The sequence below is a fragment of the Amblyomma maculatum genome, chromosome 6 (assembly GCF_055883805.1).
Source record: "Amblyomma maculatum isolate TAMU_Amacu chromosome 6, ASM5588380v1, whole genome shotgun sequence".
NCBI classification, from domain to species: Eukaryota; Metazoa; Arthropoda; class Arachnida; order Ixodida; family Ixodidae; genus Amblyomma; species Amblyomma maculatum.
The window spans coordinates 134462361-134481001 of NC_139349.1; the positions used below are offsets into that span (position 1 = coordinate 134462361).

Genomic DNA, 18641 nt, shown 5'->3' on the forward strand with positions numbered 1-18641 from the left:
TAATTCTTTTCATTGATGGCTGTCCAGGGTAGTATTCATCATCCACATCTGCCCGACCTGTGTTAAGTGCTTTTGACCACTTTAAACTTGTGAATATGAGAAAGCAGGATGCTCGTAGGTAGGCTGAATCACTTGGTAGATGTCGGCAAGACTCTTGGCGAGTTTGGCACTGAACCTGATCGCATACCACTGTTCACGTGTGGATGCCGTGATGCATCATGACACAGCACTGTCAGGAGCATAGAGCTAATACACAAAGTCAGGAGGTTCTCAGAAATAGCGATCCTAGCGCTCCTAGAGCTTGAAGCAGACTGTGCCAGGCAGGGATGAAAAATTAAAAGTCACGCCCACATAAAATCAAATGCAGTAGGGCCAGTAGTAGCGCCAGAAAAAATAATAATTGCATTATGTTCAGGATTCACCTTGTATGATGCAAACAGCAATTTGCTGTTAGCAGTACTCAGCTGCACAATGTTATTATGGCTTATTGGCTTTTGGCTAATTGGAAGGCTATTATAATGAAGAACGAACCTGTATGTCATGTGCTCATGTCTGCTTGCTTGGATGTCTCTTTTTTGTGTGCAAGATCAGCTTCTAAACATTTGCACTTCTACATGCTCTATAACTGAATGGGCCAGTAACAGCCACTCACGATGTCCATTGACTACGAATTAGCACCACACCATAGGACTGTGAGTCAGCAACGTGTGCCATTCAGCGTTGGTAATGGTGCAGCACATTTTATCAACTGCAGGAAAGTTGAGACTTTTTGGTCAGTAATTGTTTGCCTTGAAATGGAGCAGTAACTAGTCTTGTACATAGGAAGACTTTATAGGACTTATGGTACCGCATATGAGTGCTTGTTTTCTTTAAACTGACACTGTGTGGCAACGTTTGGAAGTGCTCGTATGTAGTGAAGGGACTAGGCCTATAGATGGACCCGTATAAAAGCAGAAATATGGCGATGGTAAACCACATTTTATATATATGCTTGAAACTCAAGAAGCTACACAAATAAGCATTTTACATCAAATATGTTCTTCTCCAACCCTGCTTTTTATTTTTTTTTCCTTAGAAAATGTATTGTAGGTTTATCATGTGCCTTTCTAAAGGAAGCAGGTATTTGAGACAAGCTGTAAAATGATTCCTTGGTTCCGTTTAATGCAACAGACACGCGCTTATAACCGTGTGTTTGGTGCAAGAGAACCTTAGTTGCTTATGCACCATAAAGCACAACTTGATTGGACACGACGGCAAGCCAGCGGGTGTCCGCCATTCCCCTTGCTGTTGGGAATGTAGTAGGCTGCAACACGTTGCCTCATGTTTTCATCGTAAGCGCGGTGGTGAGCGTAAGCTTTTGGACCTAGGACCACCTCGGCATACCCAAGCCAAGTCCCAAGAAGCGGGTGTCGTTCAGCCTTGAGCCTGACACAGTGTTTCTGCCAGGCATGGCCCCACCCGAGTCACCACGCAAGACCTCCCTGTCATCTCAAGTCAGTGGGCACAGCAGTAAAAACTTGTTTTGCCTGTTTCACTTCTCGCTAATTGGTGTGGTGTGCTGTGCCCCCTCTCTCTCTTTCTGGTCCCTGCACGTGGTCCCCGACTAGACTGACTGGAAAAGCTGTGCGTAATCTATGGCCCACCCTGTGCTGATGGTTGGAAAAGCTGGTTCCTTGTTTGGCATTTCTGCAGAAAGGAACATTGGAACAAGACAGGGGATGTTCCATGCCTTTGGAATGAGGGTTGACAAGAATGTGTGAGGACCAGGATCTCAGAAATGAAATGTTTTGTCTCTTGTTTACGTGGCATCATGAAGGAAGGAAAAGATGGCACTTGTATCAATTGTTATCTACTATCTTAGCAGCTGAGCTGTGGCCAGTCCAAATAAAAGGGACAAGGAGATGACTGATAGAAGCAGTAGCAGGAAAGGATGAGATAGAGTTACATGCTCTGTTTATAAAAATAATCACATGAGAGATAAGAAGGTAATAAGGTGACACCCCTCGCACACAAATGTCCAGGCATGGTTCTGCTCAGTACTGTGGTCAAGCTACCACTATAGCTGTGTACAAACAAACAGATATGCATTGTATTTATAGTTCATGCATATGCCATGTTCATTCACTTGTGGATCACATAGAGACTTACTGACTTGGCCATTTTGTGCGAGTCTGTGTCTTGTATCTTGACCGGTGGTATTTAAGTATTTGGGGGAGAAAATGCCATCATCATTGTGACATCTCTGAATTGCTTTGTGTCTTGCATTGACACTTAATACTGTATTTACTCGTGTAATGAATGCACTGCTTACTTTTGCAGCCATAACATGTAATGAAGGCACCCCTTTCTTATGGTACACAGTCTGCTGATGATGATTAAGAAAGCTTTTTTTTTTTTTTTTTTTTTTTTAGTTAGAAGGCAAGTTATTCCGGATCAAGTATTTGTTCCTGCAGCCTACTTTCTGTTTTGTTTTTACTACTAATTTTCTTTTTTTTTGGCAGATATTTTAATGCAAAAGCCTTTCTTGGTACATGGGTAGCGGGGACAGAAGTGGCGGCCAATAATGACTGAGCATGTCCCCGCGAACTGTCAGTCATTATTTTGGTAACTAAAAATGATAGTTAATGATAGAGATAGGTATTGATAGTAATGTAGCAATAGCTTTTGCTTTGGTTTATGGAGTTTAATGTCCCAAAGTGACTTGGTCTATGAAAGATGCTGCAGTGGAAGGCTCTGGGAATTTTGACCACCTGGGGTTCTGTAACGTGCATGGAGGCATTTAACGCATAACACACGGGTGCCTTGCCTTTCATCTCTATCGAAAAATGGCCGCCGTGGCCGGGATTCGACCCCACAAATGTCATAATAAGTGACAAGTAGTGATACTGATAGTGATGTGTAGTGACAGTGATAGTTGATAATAGTGATGATTAGTGACAGTGATAGTGATGGTAGTTATAGTGATAGTATAATAGAAAATAGTTATACTGACAGTTACTGATAGTTGCTGATAATAAAACAGTGATAGTGATATAGCTGATAAAAGACAGGAAAGGGGAAGACTTTCGCATTTCAACTTTTAAGCAGACTTAATGGCAGTCCTGTAATTTTTCTAGCTCATGCAATGAATGCAACTGCTTAAACTTCTCAGAATTCTTGTGGGAAGTGGTGGCAGTAAAGGGACATGGGAAAGTGCATTCATTATGCAAATAAATATGGTGTCTGGTTTGAAATCTTTTGGATACAAGTACTTAAATCAGCCAAATACCGTCTGTGCAGCCTGCACCTTATGTACCAAAAATTAGTGTCTAGAACCTAAACCTTCTACATTCTTTAGACATTTATGCAAGATTCCAAGGTGTGACTATGCATAATCATAGAGTGTGCCTAAGCACATTGTGTGTCTTGAATGTGTGAATACATTTTGAGGTGGTGATTTGTAGATGGTAAGGAAGTGGCAAGAGATAACCAAACAAGAGTAACTTGTGCAGGGAACTTAGGAGCTGTTTGCATATGCCTGGCTCATTACCATAACTCTATAGAATGGGTAAAGGAAGGGATATAAAGGAGAGCGAGATGACCATATTTATTACACATATGAAAGGATGAATGCATACTGGTCTCTGCATGTGGGACAAGCTTATATGTGATGATGAGATGTGGCTGTTCAAAATTTAAAAAACAAGATGAGGTCACTTTAGCCTGTCAAACGAAATTCTCTCAGTAGTATAAAGAAGCTCTCTCAGTAGAAGTTAAAAATTGTTGCTCTTACAAGTTGAGTAGTTTAGTTTTTACAGCTGCAAAACCTTGTGAGCGAAAGTCTACACAGTTGTCTTTAGTGGTGTAGACCATTTTCTTTGGTGAAATTAATGTGCAGCTCTCTATTTTCAGTTATAAATTTGGCCACTTGCTAATGGCACACATTTACTTGCGCAGCATTTGTTCAGGACACTAATATGCTAGTACAAGAAAGTTGGCTACAGTTCTGCATGCTTGGAAACAAACTGTCTGAAGCAGTTTTTGCCTTGACTGTGAAATGCGAAGTTGAAAGGGATGCTTGTGAGTGAGTTTGCTGCATGTGTCTGGTGCCATATGGTACTTGCTGGCGAGTGCAGTTTCCACGTGATGCGGTATGCTGTGTACATTTGAGGCAAAGGCACTCACTGCCTGTGCTCTAACATCTGTGTCTGGCTGCATGTACTACATTCAATGCCCAGCGTTTTTTAATTGACATAATTGATATGGCAGTGCTATATTCAATTCATTTTCTAAACAAACAGGTGACTAATATTTCAGTTTCTCTTATAAGTCTATATGTGGTGCTGACAATTTCCAACTAGGCACATTATACTATTACAGTATTGGTACTATGTTTGATTTGTATTTGTTTTGTGTGTAATACAGCACCATGTTAGTGCTCATTCTATTGACTACTGAAATCTTGAACTGTATTTGCAGTGTTTCATTTTGCGTGCTTGGCTTAATTGTCTAATATACGAAGCTCCTTGGCCCTCGTTTCAAGGGACTGCTATTTTGATACATGAATGAAAGTTTTCGGTTGTTATTGTGCACAACAGGTCTTTGAAATTTTTTCGCAGTTACATACTGTGACAAATTTCAGACTTTCACAGGATTTGACATGAGTTGTTAAAGGCTGAAATGTTTGAAAACTCATTGGAGAAGTGAAGCTCTTGTAGAGCTTCTCAGCAGGTTTGTGAAGGAATCTCTTGCAGCATTGGAAATTAGCAATATCCAGCTCAATTTCGCTTCGATGGTTTGTATCAAATTTCATTTTCTAAAATTCAAAATCCTATGGGCAGTGTTCCAAGTGTTGTAGTGCTTGAAATAATGCTGCCATTCCTGCGACTGCACTAGATTTTTTGGCGGAATGGGAAGTTGTGTCCCGTGGAGAAAATTCTGCCTGCCAACACTGTGAAAAGCTTTTAGTGAAGGTTATGCCATGTCAGTCTTAAATCCAGTTGGCTTGTGTATTCAAGTGGAGGCCAAATGCCAGTCGAAAGGAGAAGCTTCGCTAGACTCATAAGGTTGCTCTTTGAGAACACTACTATTGTGTCTCTGTGTGAATGAGGAGACTGCATTGCAGGAAAAATTGTGGATAACGGGCCCCCATTTTCATTTCCAATTTAAACCTGCATGGAACGTGGACATTTAAACATGGTTTTTATGATGTATTAACCCTCTGGGTCTTAAGTAGACTAGCAAAGGGCAGCAGGAAAGAGACTGGTTACACAGTGACCTTGTTGCAGTGTGATTCGGTTCAGAATATATCGGGAGCTTTGTTTCATTTAGTTATTAGTAGGCGAGATATAGCTGCATTGTTTGAAGGTATACTTTAAATACTGACCACATGTTCTCAAGACTAGCCAACAGCAGAGGACTTTGGGAGATACGTAGCTCCTGATCTTGCTTGCTTGCGAGTGAAGTTTGTTTTTCTAGCGCTGTTTCAGCGATGAAGCTGCCAACCCTCGTGTCATCTGAACCATGCATCGAGCTAGTTTAGTGAAAGCTTAGGAGTAATGGAACAGGACAGATTGTTGTTATGTATATATTGCTAATTATTGTTAATAAATGTGGGTAAAAAAAAAGTCACTTTTACCTCAGCCTCGCAGAATGCAGTTCAGCACCACTCTGCTGGGCCCCTTGGAAATTCAGTGTATCACGAGAAGAATGTCAGTGTTTGTGCTGTTAATTCTTAAAAATGGTCCACTAATGCAGGTATACTTCCCTAATGATGCGAGTTAATTGAATGATTAGGTGGCAGCAAAAGAACAATACGAGAACATATAACTCTACCGGCAAGTCTAGTCAATTGGTGCAAATGTACCAACAGCAGCCATCGCTACCATGCATTGCACTGTCAAGAATATTGCATCATGGGGTTACTGCTTTATGCATGTTAGCCTTATTAGTAAGAGTATTCTAGCTTCCAGGAGCTGGCAGCTACAGTTTTGAACTGACAAAAGTCTTGGTAAATTGCTGGGCACACCCAAAAACTTTGGTTTAGCATGGTTGTTGCACATCGCAACAGGTTAAACTGCTACACCTTGTTCTTTATGGTTTATGTCAACATCGTTATCTTTACTTCTCATGTTTAAGTATTGTGGGTACTGTCACCTATATCTTTTATTTCTTTACTGAGAGGGACTGCGAGACATTTGTGTTTTTGTTTTTGTGAAGGAACTGAACATGTTCAGTGTCATAATGAAATTTGTTTGTGTTCATGATAATTTAAAAAAAATTTTTTTCCACAACTTTCTTGTAGACTGATGGTGAAGATTCAAGTTCTTTCTCCCTGTGGAAGGCTGAGTTGTTAATGTTTCACAATAATTTAGCCTAGTTTCTGTGACTTGCGGCCGGCTGCATTTTGTCATGGTGTTGTCATTGCTAAGCACACTGATTATAAATTGACTTCACCAATTGTGCCATATAGCATTCCCTATCGCGAGCCAGTGAAAATGCCAGCATCTTACGCACCAGCTTGCTGGCTGGTTGCCATGCAGGATAAAGCTGCCAGTGGTGAGGACAGTGGCAGCACCAGCAGTGCGCCAGCCGAGGAGGCCAAGACAGCGCCCCTCCACTCTGTTCTGCACCGACAGCCATCACCCTCGTTTGAAGGGGACCTGGTGTTGCCAGCCATCACGGTGCAAGACAGTGATCAGAGCAGCAAAGGCAAGCAGGAAGGCACAGGTAGGCACTTGTGATGTGTTGAATTTTCAGGGTAACGTGAAATAGAAAGGATCAAAGTAGCACTGCCTAAGAGATTTGCTCAGGGGTGATTAAGCCTCTGGCTGCTTTATGTGACCATGCCTTGTTAGCTTAATTTTCACAACAAGAGTGGCATCGTTTATCGTTCATGAGATTGTTGCTAAAGATGACGGGCACGAACAAGCCCCTCAAAGACTGGTTTGTTGTCAGAGCACTGAGATGGCATCATCTGCCTGATGCTTTGCTCTCTGCACCTCTTCTGGACTGAGCTACACGGTCACAGTAAGGTGCCATCAAAAGCGGTCGCCTGGGGCAAACTTCAACGGAGCCGCTGGTGTCAGTTCGGGGCGAGAGGGGAGGTACACCAGCACCATAGACATGAAGATGCATGATGCTTTTTGACACCTGGCACAGGGTGCACTGGCCACTGTTTTCTCTAAAGGTACACTAAAGACACCCAGATATGCTATCAAAATCTAATAAACTGCATTTCATGCCATTGTCGCCGCATGTCCGGCAGCAGAAAATCAAATTATTGCCGAGATATTGCGATAAGAAGTTGAGGTTTTTTTTGTTTTTGTCGGTCGAATTCAAACTATTTTCTCCTACTACATAGTAGGGTAGGATGATGTATACTGTGACTCAAGAGAAGACTCCGTGATTGCTGGTGCGCGGGGAGAGGAGAATACTTCGCATGTGCGTGTCGAGCTTGGTGCCGAGTCATGATCTTCATTCAATACGCACTTAGGGTAGGTGCATCTGCTGCTCCGAGCTCATATTTCAGTCGCCGCAGGTCGAAAACGAAACTATCTAAGCATGCACGAAGTGCCTGAGCCTGAACATAACCAAAACTGAAGTGGGCGCCTGTGGCGCCGCCAGGTATATTTTTATATTTGCCTTGCAACATTTACGTTGTCTTTTCGCCGTCGTTTACACGTGATAAAAGCATGTTATCACATTCGAGACAAATCTACTACCGCATTCAATCAGGCAACATAATTCGCATTTGTCAGACTCCGGGATCCCTTGCGCGTCACATGATTTGAAGTTGCGAGTCTCGGCCGTTTCGGCTGGGGCGGCGATACCTGTATTCCTGTTCTTCCTCTTTACTACTTTATAACAGCTCTGTTTTCAGCAAGAATGTTTTTTTTTTTTTTGTAATCAGGAACTGGCATTGTATCGATGCAAGCCCACTTTATTTTTTCTTTAGTGTCCTTTTAAGTTACTGTCCTTAAGGGCATGCCTGATGATTTTTGGTGAAGTGCCTCATGTTTAAAAAAAAAGAAAAAAAGATAATAAAACAAATAGCAAATAAAAACAATTTTTTTAACATTCTCACAGACACCGCAGGTGACTTTCTTCGGCAGCTGTGCCTAGTCCCTCATTCAAAGTGCAGAAATGCATTTGGTGGATGATATCAAAGCTTTTGTAGTCACCAAACTGTAACATAAACCTCCCTGTTGTCTCAGCCTCAAAGCATACGATTGTGCTATATCATCATTTCAACAATATTGTCTCAACACACCTGACATTTCTCCTTAGAGTGAGCTTAACTTGCTCATACTCAGTGGCTAGTTAACTGCAGCTTGCATGTCAAGGAAGCTGACCATTTTTCACTACACTAAATTTCAAGAAATTGAGCTCGCATACTTTTATTAATTTTTATTAGTTCAAATAAAAAAATCTAGCTCCTAGTTTCAGGATATAGACTGGGTCGCGGAAGCATGCATTTAGTGCATGTAGGCACTGCCCGTTTCCTCTTCCCACATCTCTGGACCATGCTCCGCCTCTGCTGAAAATCTGATGTGCGCTTTGAGCTAATGAGACACTTTCGTTGTTATTTCTGTGTAGTAAATTATATGTAACCATTCACTAAGATGTGGGCATTGATTGATGAGTCATGTGCATTTCCTTTTAACTTTTGGTGCGTTCCAAGGGGAAGGAAAAGTTGCCCGGCACTTTTCGTGCTTGCTGCTCTGGCCATCTCCTCACAATTTTATACTGCTTTCTTGTGTAACATATTTTTGACTATAGGCTGGTCAGGGGCCCCTTAAAGATGGCCACGCGGTAGTGTTTGGGAAGTTTTTGGTGTCAGTGCGGCAACTCGTTACAAATCGGCGTGCAGAGCCAAAGGAGTGCAAGACGGCCGGCCTAAGCCGTCTGTACCTGTCTACGCTGGTCTGGGCCTGCCTGCTGGCTCAGCTTTGGCGATACATTTGGCTGCTGCACCTGACCTACGTGCCCCTGCTGTACACGGTCATCAAAAGAGTGGGCAAGTGTCTGATGGTTGTTGCTCTTCTGCGTTTGGTGCCATAGCTTGGTCGGTGTGATATGAGCGTGTAGCACCAATCTGATGCAAGATGGTGGGCAGACATGGCAATATTTAATTTAATGAAATTACTGTAGTTTAATTATTTTTCTCAGTAATTTGTAATGTAATGTAATTTCTGGACTGATAATTTAGTAATTAATGAATTACTTTAGAGCAGTAGTTTTGCAGAAAAATGTAAGTATTTTCGAAATTACCTTTACTGGGTCGAATGACTGCTTTTTCACTCCTGGTAGGGTGCCGGGAAAGCAGGAACGATGAGCAGTAAACCTGGACCAGTGTAACAGATCAAGGAAAAAAAGACAGAATTGAGTAGAACGGCGCGTTTGAGACCCTCAGACCTGCGATGTCCTGTATTGCTGGGTCACAGTCATTTTCCGAGCAGCAAGATGTCGAGGGACCATCAAAGGGACAAATGGTGCAAAACGGTCAGAGGTCGCTAGCGCACAGTGGTGCCTGGTTACATTCTCCTATATGGGGCAAGGGAGGGAAATGAGCGAAAATGTTCATGCCGTGAGCATCACTGAGCACCAGGTTCTGCGGCCAATTGCTTGCCGCTCGTTTCTGTCGTAAGTGCAGTGGAAGTGGCAAGCGATTGAAAATGGTCCTGTTTTGTTTTGTTGCTGTTGTCTTACCTTTGTAATAAACCGTGGTGTAGGAAAAGGGGAAGTAATAGTTTCCAGGGGCGGAATTTGGCAGGAAGGCGAAAGAAGGTGCGCATTGCGTCTGGAGGAAAGTTGTTCTTTTGTTTACTAGCTTTACTTAGCTTTTGTATTGATGAAAGCCAGAGAGTAATTGAAAATAAATTGCATTGCTGTGCAGAAGTAATTGTAATGTAATGTCATTACTTTTTCAGAGCAGTCATTAGTATTGTAATTTAATTACATTTTTACGATTTTCAGCAAAGTAATTGGTAATGTAAGTAATTTTGCCATGTATCATGGTGGGCAAGCTGGTCAGTCGGACTAACCATTGAAAGTGCAATGGTTCTTTTTCTCAAGCGGACGTGTGCTCTGTTAGAAAGCTGCTTTGTACAAACTGTAGATATTGTCATAGGGCTGACAAAGACGGACCAAGTAATTCAGGCTCGAATGATTGGAAAGCAGGAATTTATTGGTTGTCTGATCTCTCGTATTGCAAGCTCCAGATCTCCTGTGAGAATTCGGGAAGCTCAGCAGGGCTCACAGGTTGCATTTCTTAGTTGAAGGCTGCAGCTACTTTGCTGACTCTCATCAAAAAATCTCCAGATAATAGCCATTTATTGTAGGTATGTTAAAGCAACAGGCACAGGTCTTGCACTATGCCGAAAGGTGAATCTGGTGCAGAACTATAATATGAAAACTCAACAGGACAGAAAGCTGGGTGTATGGAGTAGCATGTTCAAGATAATCTTTACTGAAGCTAAGTGTTTGAGGGTGGAAGGGGTCACTAAAAGGTATGTTTAGAACAGCTGTTGAGTGAAATAAAGTACTATCGTGATGGTCATATTTTAACTTGCAAGTTTTACAATAGTACTTTTTCTTGCCTATAGCGTCTCTTTCTACCAGAGACCCTTATGTGTTTGGCTGCCTTGACCTCAGATTTAACCCTGTAGCGTTGCGTTGCTGGTGTGAACAAAATAATTATAAATTTTGTGATGCCAAGTCACAATTTTGTGGTGTTTTGCAAACAGTTCTGATCTCCACCTTATGCACTCGGTTGCATCGCAGGGCGCCTATCCAAAAAAATTATAGCTTAATCTTGTGTTGCGTGTGCTTCAGTAGCTGCCGAAGAAGGAGAAAAATGCTTTTTTGCTTTTGACTCCTGAAACATAAGCATATTGGGTAACAATGTTCCCCAAACACTTATGTGACACTGCTGTCTCACTGTAGCATTTGGCTTGGTCAAACAGCACCTGCCTCATTTGTAGGAGGTTCCAAACGTAGTGCTAATGGAGGTACATCATCTCCAGCGATCTGCCATCTTCATAATTGGAAAACACGCTTCCTGGTGTATACTGGTGTAAAGGCTGTAAGCAACAATTGAAGAGACTGGCATTGCCTTAATGAACTCATTATTGGGATGACTTGCACCTGCAAAAAGAACTAAGCAGTTTGGCGTTGGTGCTCCTTGGTCATTGAATTGTGACTGCCTATTGCACTCGTCTGCGGTCAGTTTAATGTCGGCGGAAATATATCCAGATAAAGCCGCAAAAGTGACAAAAAACATGGAACAATGTATAAACAGACGAGAAAATTGGTAAAGCCATGCCCAGTAGCTTTGAGAATGCACAAATAAACAGAAGAAAACCTTTGTGCCATTTCCTAGATTATTCTGCACGCTACAAGCAAACTTATAAAGGCTGCATGTCAGCAGTTGTTGGCAGCAAAAAATAAACAATAATAGTTTGCGGCAATATTTGACCAACTGTCATCAAATTGTTTCCTTTTTTTAAATATTTGGTAGCTTTTTACTCGCCAAGAACTGAACTAAGCGAAAGTGAATGAATGAAATCAGCGGTGGCTTTTTTATTAGAATAAGCCCGACTACTGTGCCGGAGTTCCCGGGTTCGAACCCGACCACGGCGGCTGCGTTTCGATGGAGGTGAAACGAAGTGGCGTCCGTGTGCTGTGCGATGTCAGCGCACATTAAAGATCCCCAGGTGGTCGAAATTACTCCGTAGATCTCCACTACGGCTCCCCTTTCTCTCTGTCCACTTTCACTCCCACCTTCCTCCCTTCCCTTACGGCGCAGTTCAGGTGTCCACAGAGCAAGTGTGACAGATACTGCGCCTTTCCTTTCCTGTTAACCAATTATTATTATTTATTATTATTATTAAACCTATAGCAATGCTGAGGGCAGTGCGGGTAGAGAATATATATAAAGAAGCTGGCATAAATTCATCTACTAGACCAGTTTAGCTCTGTTGTGTGGCATATAATAATGGGTGGCATTGCAGGAAGCCACCTGAACTTGTGGAGCTGCCTGCGGGATCAGACACGCAACTTGTGTTGGACGCTGAGAAACTGGTATGATGAACGAAGCCAGGCCCTCTTTCCTGGTCCGGTCCACGGACTGTGGCGACTGCTCCGCGAGGGGGACAAGCGGGTGTGTGTCTCTGCTTCACTGTCCTTCATTTTGAGTGAGGGCTGCATTCATGGTGCATAAGCTGGACGTTGGCTTTTGTCATTGCAAATACATATAGTATCTGCACCTGCTTTGCGAACAGGAAGAAAAATGTGTCTATCTTTTGTTGGTGACTAAGAGTGATAGTTAGTGTTATTGTGCTTGCTATGATGCTTCTGACGTAATTGGAGTGTTTTCTGCTTCGACAGCTTCAAGTATGTGGGTAGGTTACCCTTGTGCAATATGCAACAGGCTGCAGGCAATACTGCGGACACTCGCTGAAATAAATTTGGAGAAACTGTGCAGCTGAGTATAACCGACATAATATTTCATTTGCTTACCGCACATTTTAAATCCTACGTTTAATGTACCCAGTTACAACAGACCATTTCTTACAGTTGACTGAATTTGCAGTAAAATTTGGTCCGGAATGCCCTTTACACTAGGCATTTGTATTTTGGTTCTAAGGTGTTAACAAGCAATACTTAGCAGTGATGCCCTCCGATCTGTTTAACATGGAGCACTAATTTTCAACCAAGGTTGTGAATACTACCATCAAAGTGCATGAGGCAGCCGCCTTCAACGCTAAGGAGACTGCATTTTTTATCCTTCTGACACTTGACTCTGGCATTTGCACATTAGCCTGGCACGGCTGGAGGTCAGGCGAACTGAACTGTATATTGGCTTCTGGGAGAAGGCAATTGGTTGTGCTAATCAGTAGCACTAAGTGCAGTGCAAAATGCTGGAGCTTATTAGTAGTGCTAATTGATGGTGCCAATTCCAGCTTCTAGGTGTTGTCGTATTGTAATGTGTAGCTGCTGTCCACTCTAAGCCTTGAGGCTGTTGTACAAGGCCTCTGAACTGTTGCAGTGAATAAACGCTCCCAATGATGTGGAGGTAAAGCACACTGTTTACTACCAATATAGCTGCGATTCCTGCTCAGTCAATTTTTCTTTTCTGCAAAAGGGTTTTTCTTTATTCCAAGGCTTATTCCAATGGAAATTGAATGGCAATTGAATGACGCTACAACCTGTAATGGCGTTATTTTGTTTACCAGTCAGGGAATTTTGTTGTCACGGCACTGGGATACTTGGCAAACATGCGTTCAAAAACTATCGCAATAAAACCGCAGCGTATTGGTACCAAAGGAGACCGGTTTGAGCTTTGTGCTGAAGCGCTTAAAAGTGGCCTTAAAAATTGTCCGTTGCAGCAAACTGCCTCAACTGCGCTCTGTTTTATAGACATGAAGAATAAAGAGTCAGTGGAAGAGATTGTAGAAAATAAAGATAGAGGTCCAGCTTGGCTCATGAATTCGGAACTTTGGTCACTTAATGGCTGACCAAAGGATGAGGGTACAGTGGTGCTCTCCTTTACTAGCAAAAGAATGGGTGTCACTCCCAGCCAGACAATAAAGTTTTAGGGAGATCAGTCTTTTTTATCACTTGTGAAGAGTAGTCTTTCTTTTTCTGAGGAAAATGGAAAGAGAGGAGGTTTGTGGGATGGCATCGCAACAGAATGGGAAGAGCAGTAAGAATGGTGTGAGTGGCTTATTCTTGCTTCCCTATAAGTAGCTGGCTTCTGATTACTATTATGGGATGGGGGCATGCTTTCACACGTCTCCCAGATGAGAACTAGCTTCCTATATAGAGACAGGAACTTCTGGTACCATGCTGTTAGCCTTGGCAGCCTGCATCACTTTTCATTGCCTCTTGCGTTATCCCTAGTATGGTCTTTTTTTTTTTTTTTTTCCCCTTTAGTAATAGTAATAGTCCTAACAAGGTAGTCCACATAACGTGAAAAATAGGTACTACAAGGTGTTTTACAATGGTTGCTCTTATGGAAACATTTGCTTGTGTGAGTGATTGTGTGCCGTTTTAATTACAGATGTACACTAAATGTTTGTTTGAGTACCCTGATAGTTACAGATTTCTCATTGCACACATGGATAGGGCTCTCAGCTTTTTGCATTACATTGAGGTTATACCTTGCAATGTTTATTTTGACCCTGCCATCATCTGTCAATGCTGTGTGTTTTGAATACTAGTTCTGATAACCTTACTTGTCTTCATTGAAAGGTGCATTCATTAGATAAGATGCACTGTCATTATCACCGGTTTGTGTGATTTCAGGTTGTTTGCAGAGCAGTCTTTGATTACAGTTCTGACACTGGCAGTGGTAGTAGATTTTCTGTGGTCACTTCTAATTTTCTATGTAAACTCTCTCCCTCCCTCCCCGCAGATGGTGTCTGTGCTGAAGACATCAATTGACTCGCTCACCACCATTGGCATCCTGCTGCTGGTTTTTCTCATGGCCACCGTGGGCACCATCTTCCTTGCTCTGCAGGTGCCCGTCCCTTCTTTCTATTATTTATTCCCTTTCCTGGGGAAAAGAAGAGCAGATAAGGGGGGGGCACTGCTAGGGCTTGGTTGAAGCAAATCCTTTGGATACAATATCCAGGGGGGAAAGAGTGCACTTCATCAGGTGATTGCCCTACACATTCCCTAAGGAGATTCACACACCTCTTCGTTTTTCTGAAGGTGCACCCTTAATTCATAACATTATTATTATTTTTTAACTGAGCAAGGGTAACTATTGCTTTTCCTTCCTCCCCCCCCCCCCCCCCCCATCTAGATACATATAGAGAAATCCTGCAGTATTACAGGCTTGCCAGACTCAGATTCCCCCCACTGCAGACAAAACGCTCTCCGAACACCAGGCCACAGTAAGGCGTAAAATACAAACTAACACCTATTCAAATCCCCAATTATGTTGCCTATATTCAGAAGGACTCTATTCAGACAAATGCAGAATTGTGATACCAAAGCTATTCTAAATAATAGGATCTGGACCTGTACACAGCCCCTACCTGCGAACCCCCTCATACATGACTCTAATCACTGGGAGGCTCTGCTGCTCAGCCCTGATCCAGGGACACAGATCAAGCTCCTCTAGCTGGCTAAAAATGCTCCTGCTTCCCAAGGGACAGCGGTTTAAGTTGGGGGGATGGCCGTTCGTGTCGCTCCTTAGTATCTGCTGATTATAATAAAGTTTCACTACCACCACTATTCTCCTTAATTTAAATTCTGGGGAACCCTTGAATTCACCTCTTTCGTTTCCCATTTGTGTGTATCCCAAGAACTGGGATTATAATTTGTCCCCTTAAAGTCTTGTGCAGTTTTTTGGAAGTATGTTTAACAGCATTTGTAAGTGTGCTATAAGGAGAGCCAAAAGAGCCGGGTCTTCCACTGCCCTACTGGCCTTTTAAAGGGAGGTAAGAATTGGGCCCATAATAATGTTCCCATAATAATGTTCCACACTTGTGGAATATTGAGACAAGTACAGCACGAAATGCTCTGGTTTGGTTTAGTACGTAGAGTTTAACTTCCCAAAGCGACTCGGGCTATGAGAGACGCCATATTGAAGGGCTCCGGAAATTTCGAAAACCTGTGGCATTGACATAGCATAGCACACGGACGCCACTCTGTTTTGCCTCCACCAAAATGCAGCCACAGCTCTGAATGCAGTACTTACGTGCTTCGGACCCGCACGCAACCTTGAATTTTTTTTCTTTAATTGTAATAAGGTTCTCACTCTGAAGAACAGGGCTAGGGCAGCAGTGGGCTCTTTATCATTTTCAGTAAACATTGTCCCTATTTCTTGTTCAAGGTGCTGCAATATGCAAAAAGATGCACTCTTGCTGAAGAAAACTGAAATGAAAGCATATACGAGGGCGAGTCAAATGAAAGCTAGCCGATGCAAATGTGTGACAAGCGGGGTACTGTATCTAAAATTAGTCTCCGCGAGCATTCAGACATTTTTTCCACTGACTAATGAGTCGCTTGGTTTTCATCTCATAAAACTCCTTCGGTTGCTGCTCCAAAACGTCTGCAACTGACTCTTTCACATCATTGTCCGTCACGAATCTGGTTTCGTTGAGCCATTTTTTCAATTGCGCAAAAATGTGGAAGTTCCAAGGCGACAAGTATGGGCTGTATGGTGGATGTTGCAGCAATTAAAACTTGAACTTTGCCAGTTTTGTATTAACCACATGAGCGACATGGGGACGGGTGTCGCGAGAAGCAAGGTGACCCCAGTCGTCAATTTTCCACCTCGTGTGTTCTTGATTGAAACTTTCACGTCATTCTTTGAACCATTCAACGCTTCTTTTGCTCCAGCTATAGTTATCAAAAACCACAAAAAAACAGTGCAGAAAGCACAACTTTTTGTTCTCCAACCGCATCACATGTATCACCCTTATTTTGAGCAGTACTCCGCCTGCTTAGTTTTATGGATTGAATAGACTGAATTTGTTTCCCTACTGTTCCCAAGGACTAGGTATCGAATCCCGGCCTCGGCGGCCGGTTTTCTATGGAGGCGAAAAGAAAGGCGCTCGTGTGCTGTGCGATGTCAGTGCACATTAAAGAACCCCAGGTGGTCGAAATTTCCGGAGTCGTCCACTACGGCGTCTCTCATAGCCTGAGTTGCTTTGGGACGTTAAACCCCACAAACTAACTAACCGATTTCTTTCCTTCCTGAGACTGACTAAGCATGCAAAGTAGAAATTTCACAATGGCTGCGTAACTTACGACATGTTCTCACAGCTGATGTTTTGGAATTTCAAGTTTTTCATACACCATTATTGTGGTCTATTTCTTCTTACTTAGATGACGTGATAGTTTTTTAAGTTAGCCTAGTCACTGTGCTGCAGACGACTGCCAGTGTTGGGGGTTTCCTACTGCGTGTCTTTGTTCAGGTGTATGGGGAAAGTATGCACCTGGTGGAGGTGACCAGCAGCCTCATCAACCACACGGTCGTCAACAGCCCCGAGCTCCAGGAACTGCTGCCTGAATCTTTGCGCAACGCCCAGGGAGCATTTGACTCGATGCTGGGCGATGCTTACCTCTATGGACGCCAGTGGATTGGTGGCGCGGTGAGAAGCAGCCACTACTCTTGGTTTGTTTCGTCATGCATTCAGAACAACTGTTTGTGTCGGCTTTCCTGGCAGTGATATTTTTGCGATGACACGTAACTACCAAAATACAGTTAGAGGATGCAAATAAGTTGCAGGGACCCATTCGTGTATGATAGTAGTGAATTGTGGATCACTACATGTGTTTTTATAATGTACAAAAATGATGTAAAAGTATAACAAGACTGCTAGCGAAGCTTCCAGTCCTTCAAACTGGTCTCCTTTGTTACTATAAAGACAAGCATGCACATTTTCTGGGGGTCGAATCCACTAAGTTGTTTGTGTTGTCTTGCAAAGTTGTTTTGTTTGTGTGTGAAGTTTGAGATTTATTCGTGTGCATGTTTGTGATCAACTGTAACTCGTATGTGGCACCCTTGTGGTAGCCGGCGAGGCAGCAGCCAATGTGGTGGCTGCTTTTCAGATCTCTGTTTGATCTTTCACTCAGAAAGTTTTGCAATCAGCTTTGTAAGCCTCTGTAGCATCCCACGAATTAGTCTGAAAATCTTTTAGGCAAATGTCTAAGAAACAAGTAAATGAAGAAAGAAAGAAAGAAGAACTAGCTTAATTCCTCCTGCATTAAGGAACACTCATAATGGCATTGAGTTTCAGGTTGCAATAGATTGCATATAGCATTTCATTGTGCTGTATTATATTTTCATTGCATTTATTACACTACAGTGTCCTTTTTTTTAAGCTACCTTGTTCTGCACCCCCCCCCCCCCCCCTCCTTTCTTATATAAAGATAGTTGTAGCATAGTGCAATCTGCGATCCACCACCATCACCCGCTACACCAGTTGATTGGTCCTGACGCGGCAAGCCTGCATGCTGCTGTCCAGCACGTGCCACCATCTGATGTCATCAAGGCTATCTGGGCATACACAGTGGAATGTATGGTGGCAGATCACGCTAACCGGGTTGCGGATCACACTATGCTATAGCTTCCTAATGTCCCAGCAGGAACTCTTCTAAGTAAAATGAATTAGGATGATGAATGCAGCCCTTGATTTTTTTCATTAGCACAAGGTTCCAGAACCTTAAGCTTATTTGCTCACACTTATTGCAGAACTAAATATCCCCTTGAGTTGCCAATTAAATTTTCTGGAAGGAAAAATTCTTTTTTGCACCATGCATGATCAATAGGCCAAGCAGAATTCAAATATTAAAGATTATGCAAAAATGTTTATATTTTATTCGCGTCCACATATATGCACATGGTGCCTCAAAACTGCTACATGAATGAAAACATTGCAACATTTTCTGTGTTTTCTAACTAATCGTTAAGCATGAAAAAAATTACAATACCTTGCCGCCTTCAAGACTGGGACACCTGCACGCAATCAGCATATTACATACTGCTCTTGCACAAAATAATGAAGTGCCATGGACAGAATGTGCCATTTTAACAATTTCGGCATTAAGATGCCATGCCCACATTTGTGGACGTGAAACTGTGAAAGTACGCTGAAGCACTTTTTCTATGTCTAAGATAATGAAATCTGGCATGCAACATC

General features: G+C 42.6%; 1 protein-coding gene across 3 annotated transcripts in view; it reads left to right on the forward strand.

The window, feature by feature from the left end:
• LOC146186806 (transmembrane protein 245) overlaps positions 1 to 18641 on the forward strand; it is a 67970-nt gene that overhangs the window by 16819 nt on the left and 32510 nt on the right. For 2 of the 3 annotated variants that reach the window (XM_084607430.1, XM_084607429.1), the window contains 5 exons: positions 6522 to 6708; positions 8852 to 9002; positions 11998 to 12142; positions 14399 to 14503; positions 16914 to 17090. In XM_084607430.1, the coding sequence (XP_084463556.1) occupies positions 6522 to 6708; positions 8852 to 9002; positions 11998 to 12142; positions 14399 to 14503; positions 16914 to 17090 (765 nt within the window). Of the gene's footprint in view, positions 1 to 1367; positions 1494 to 6521; positions 6709 to 8851; positions 9003 to 11997; positions 12143 to 14398; positions 14504 to 16913; positions 17091 to 18641 lie in introns of all 3 variants that reach the window. The other variant, XM_084607431.1, reaches the window with a different exon arrangement.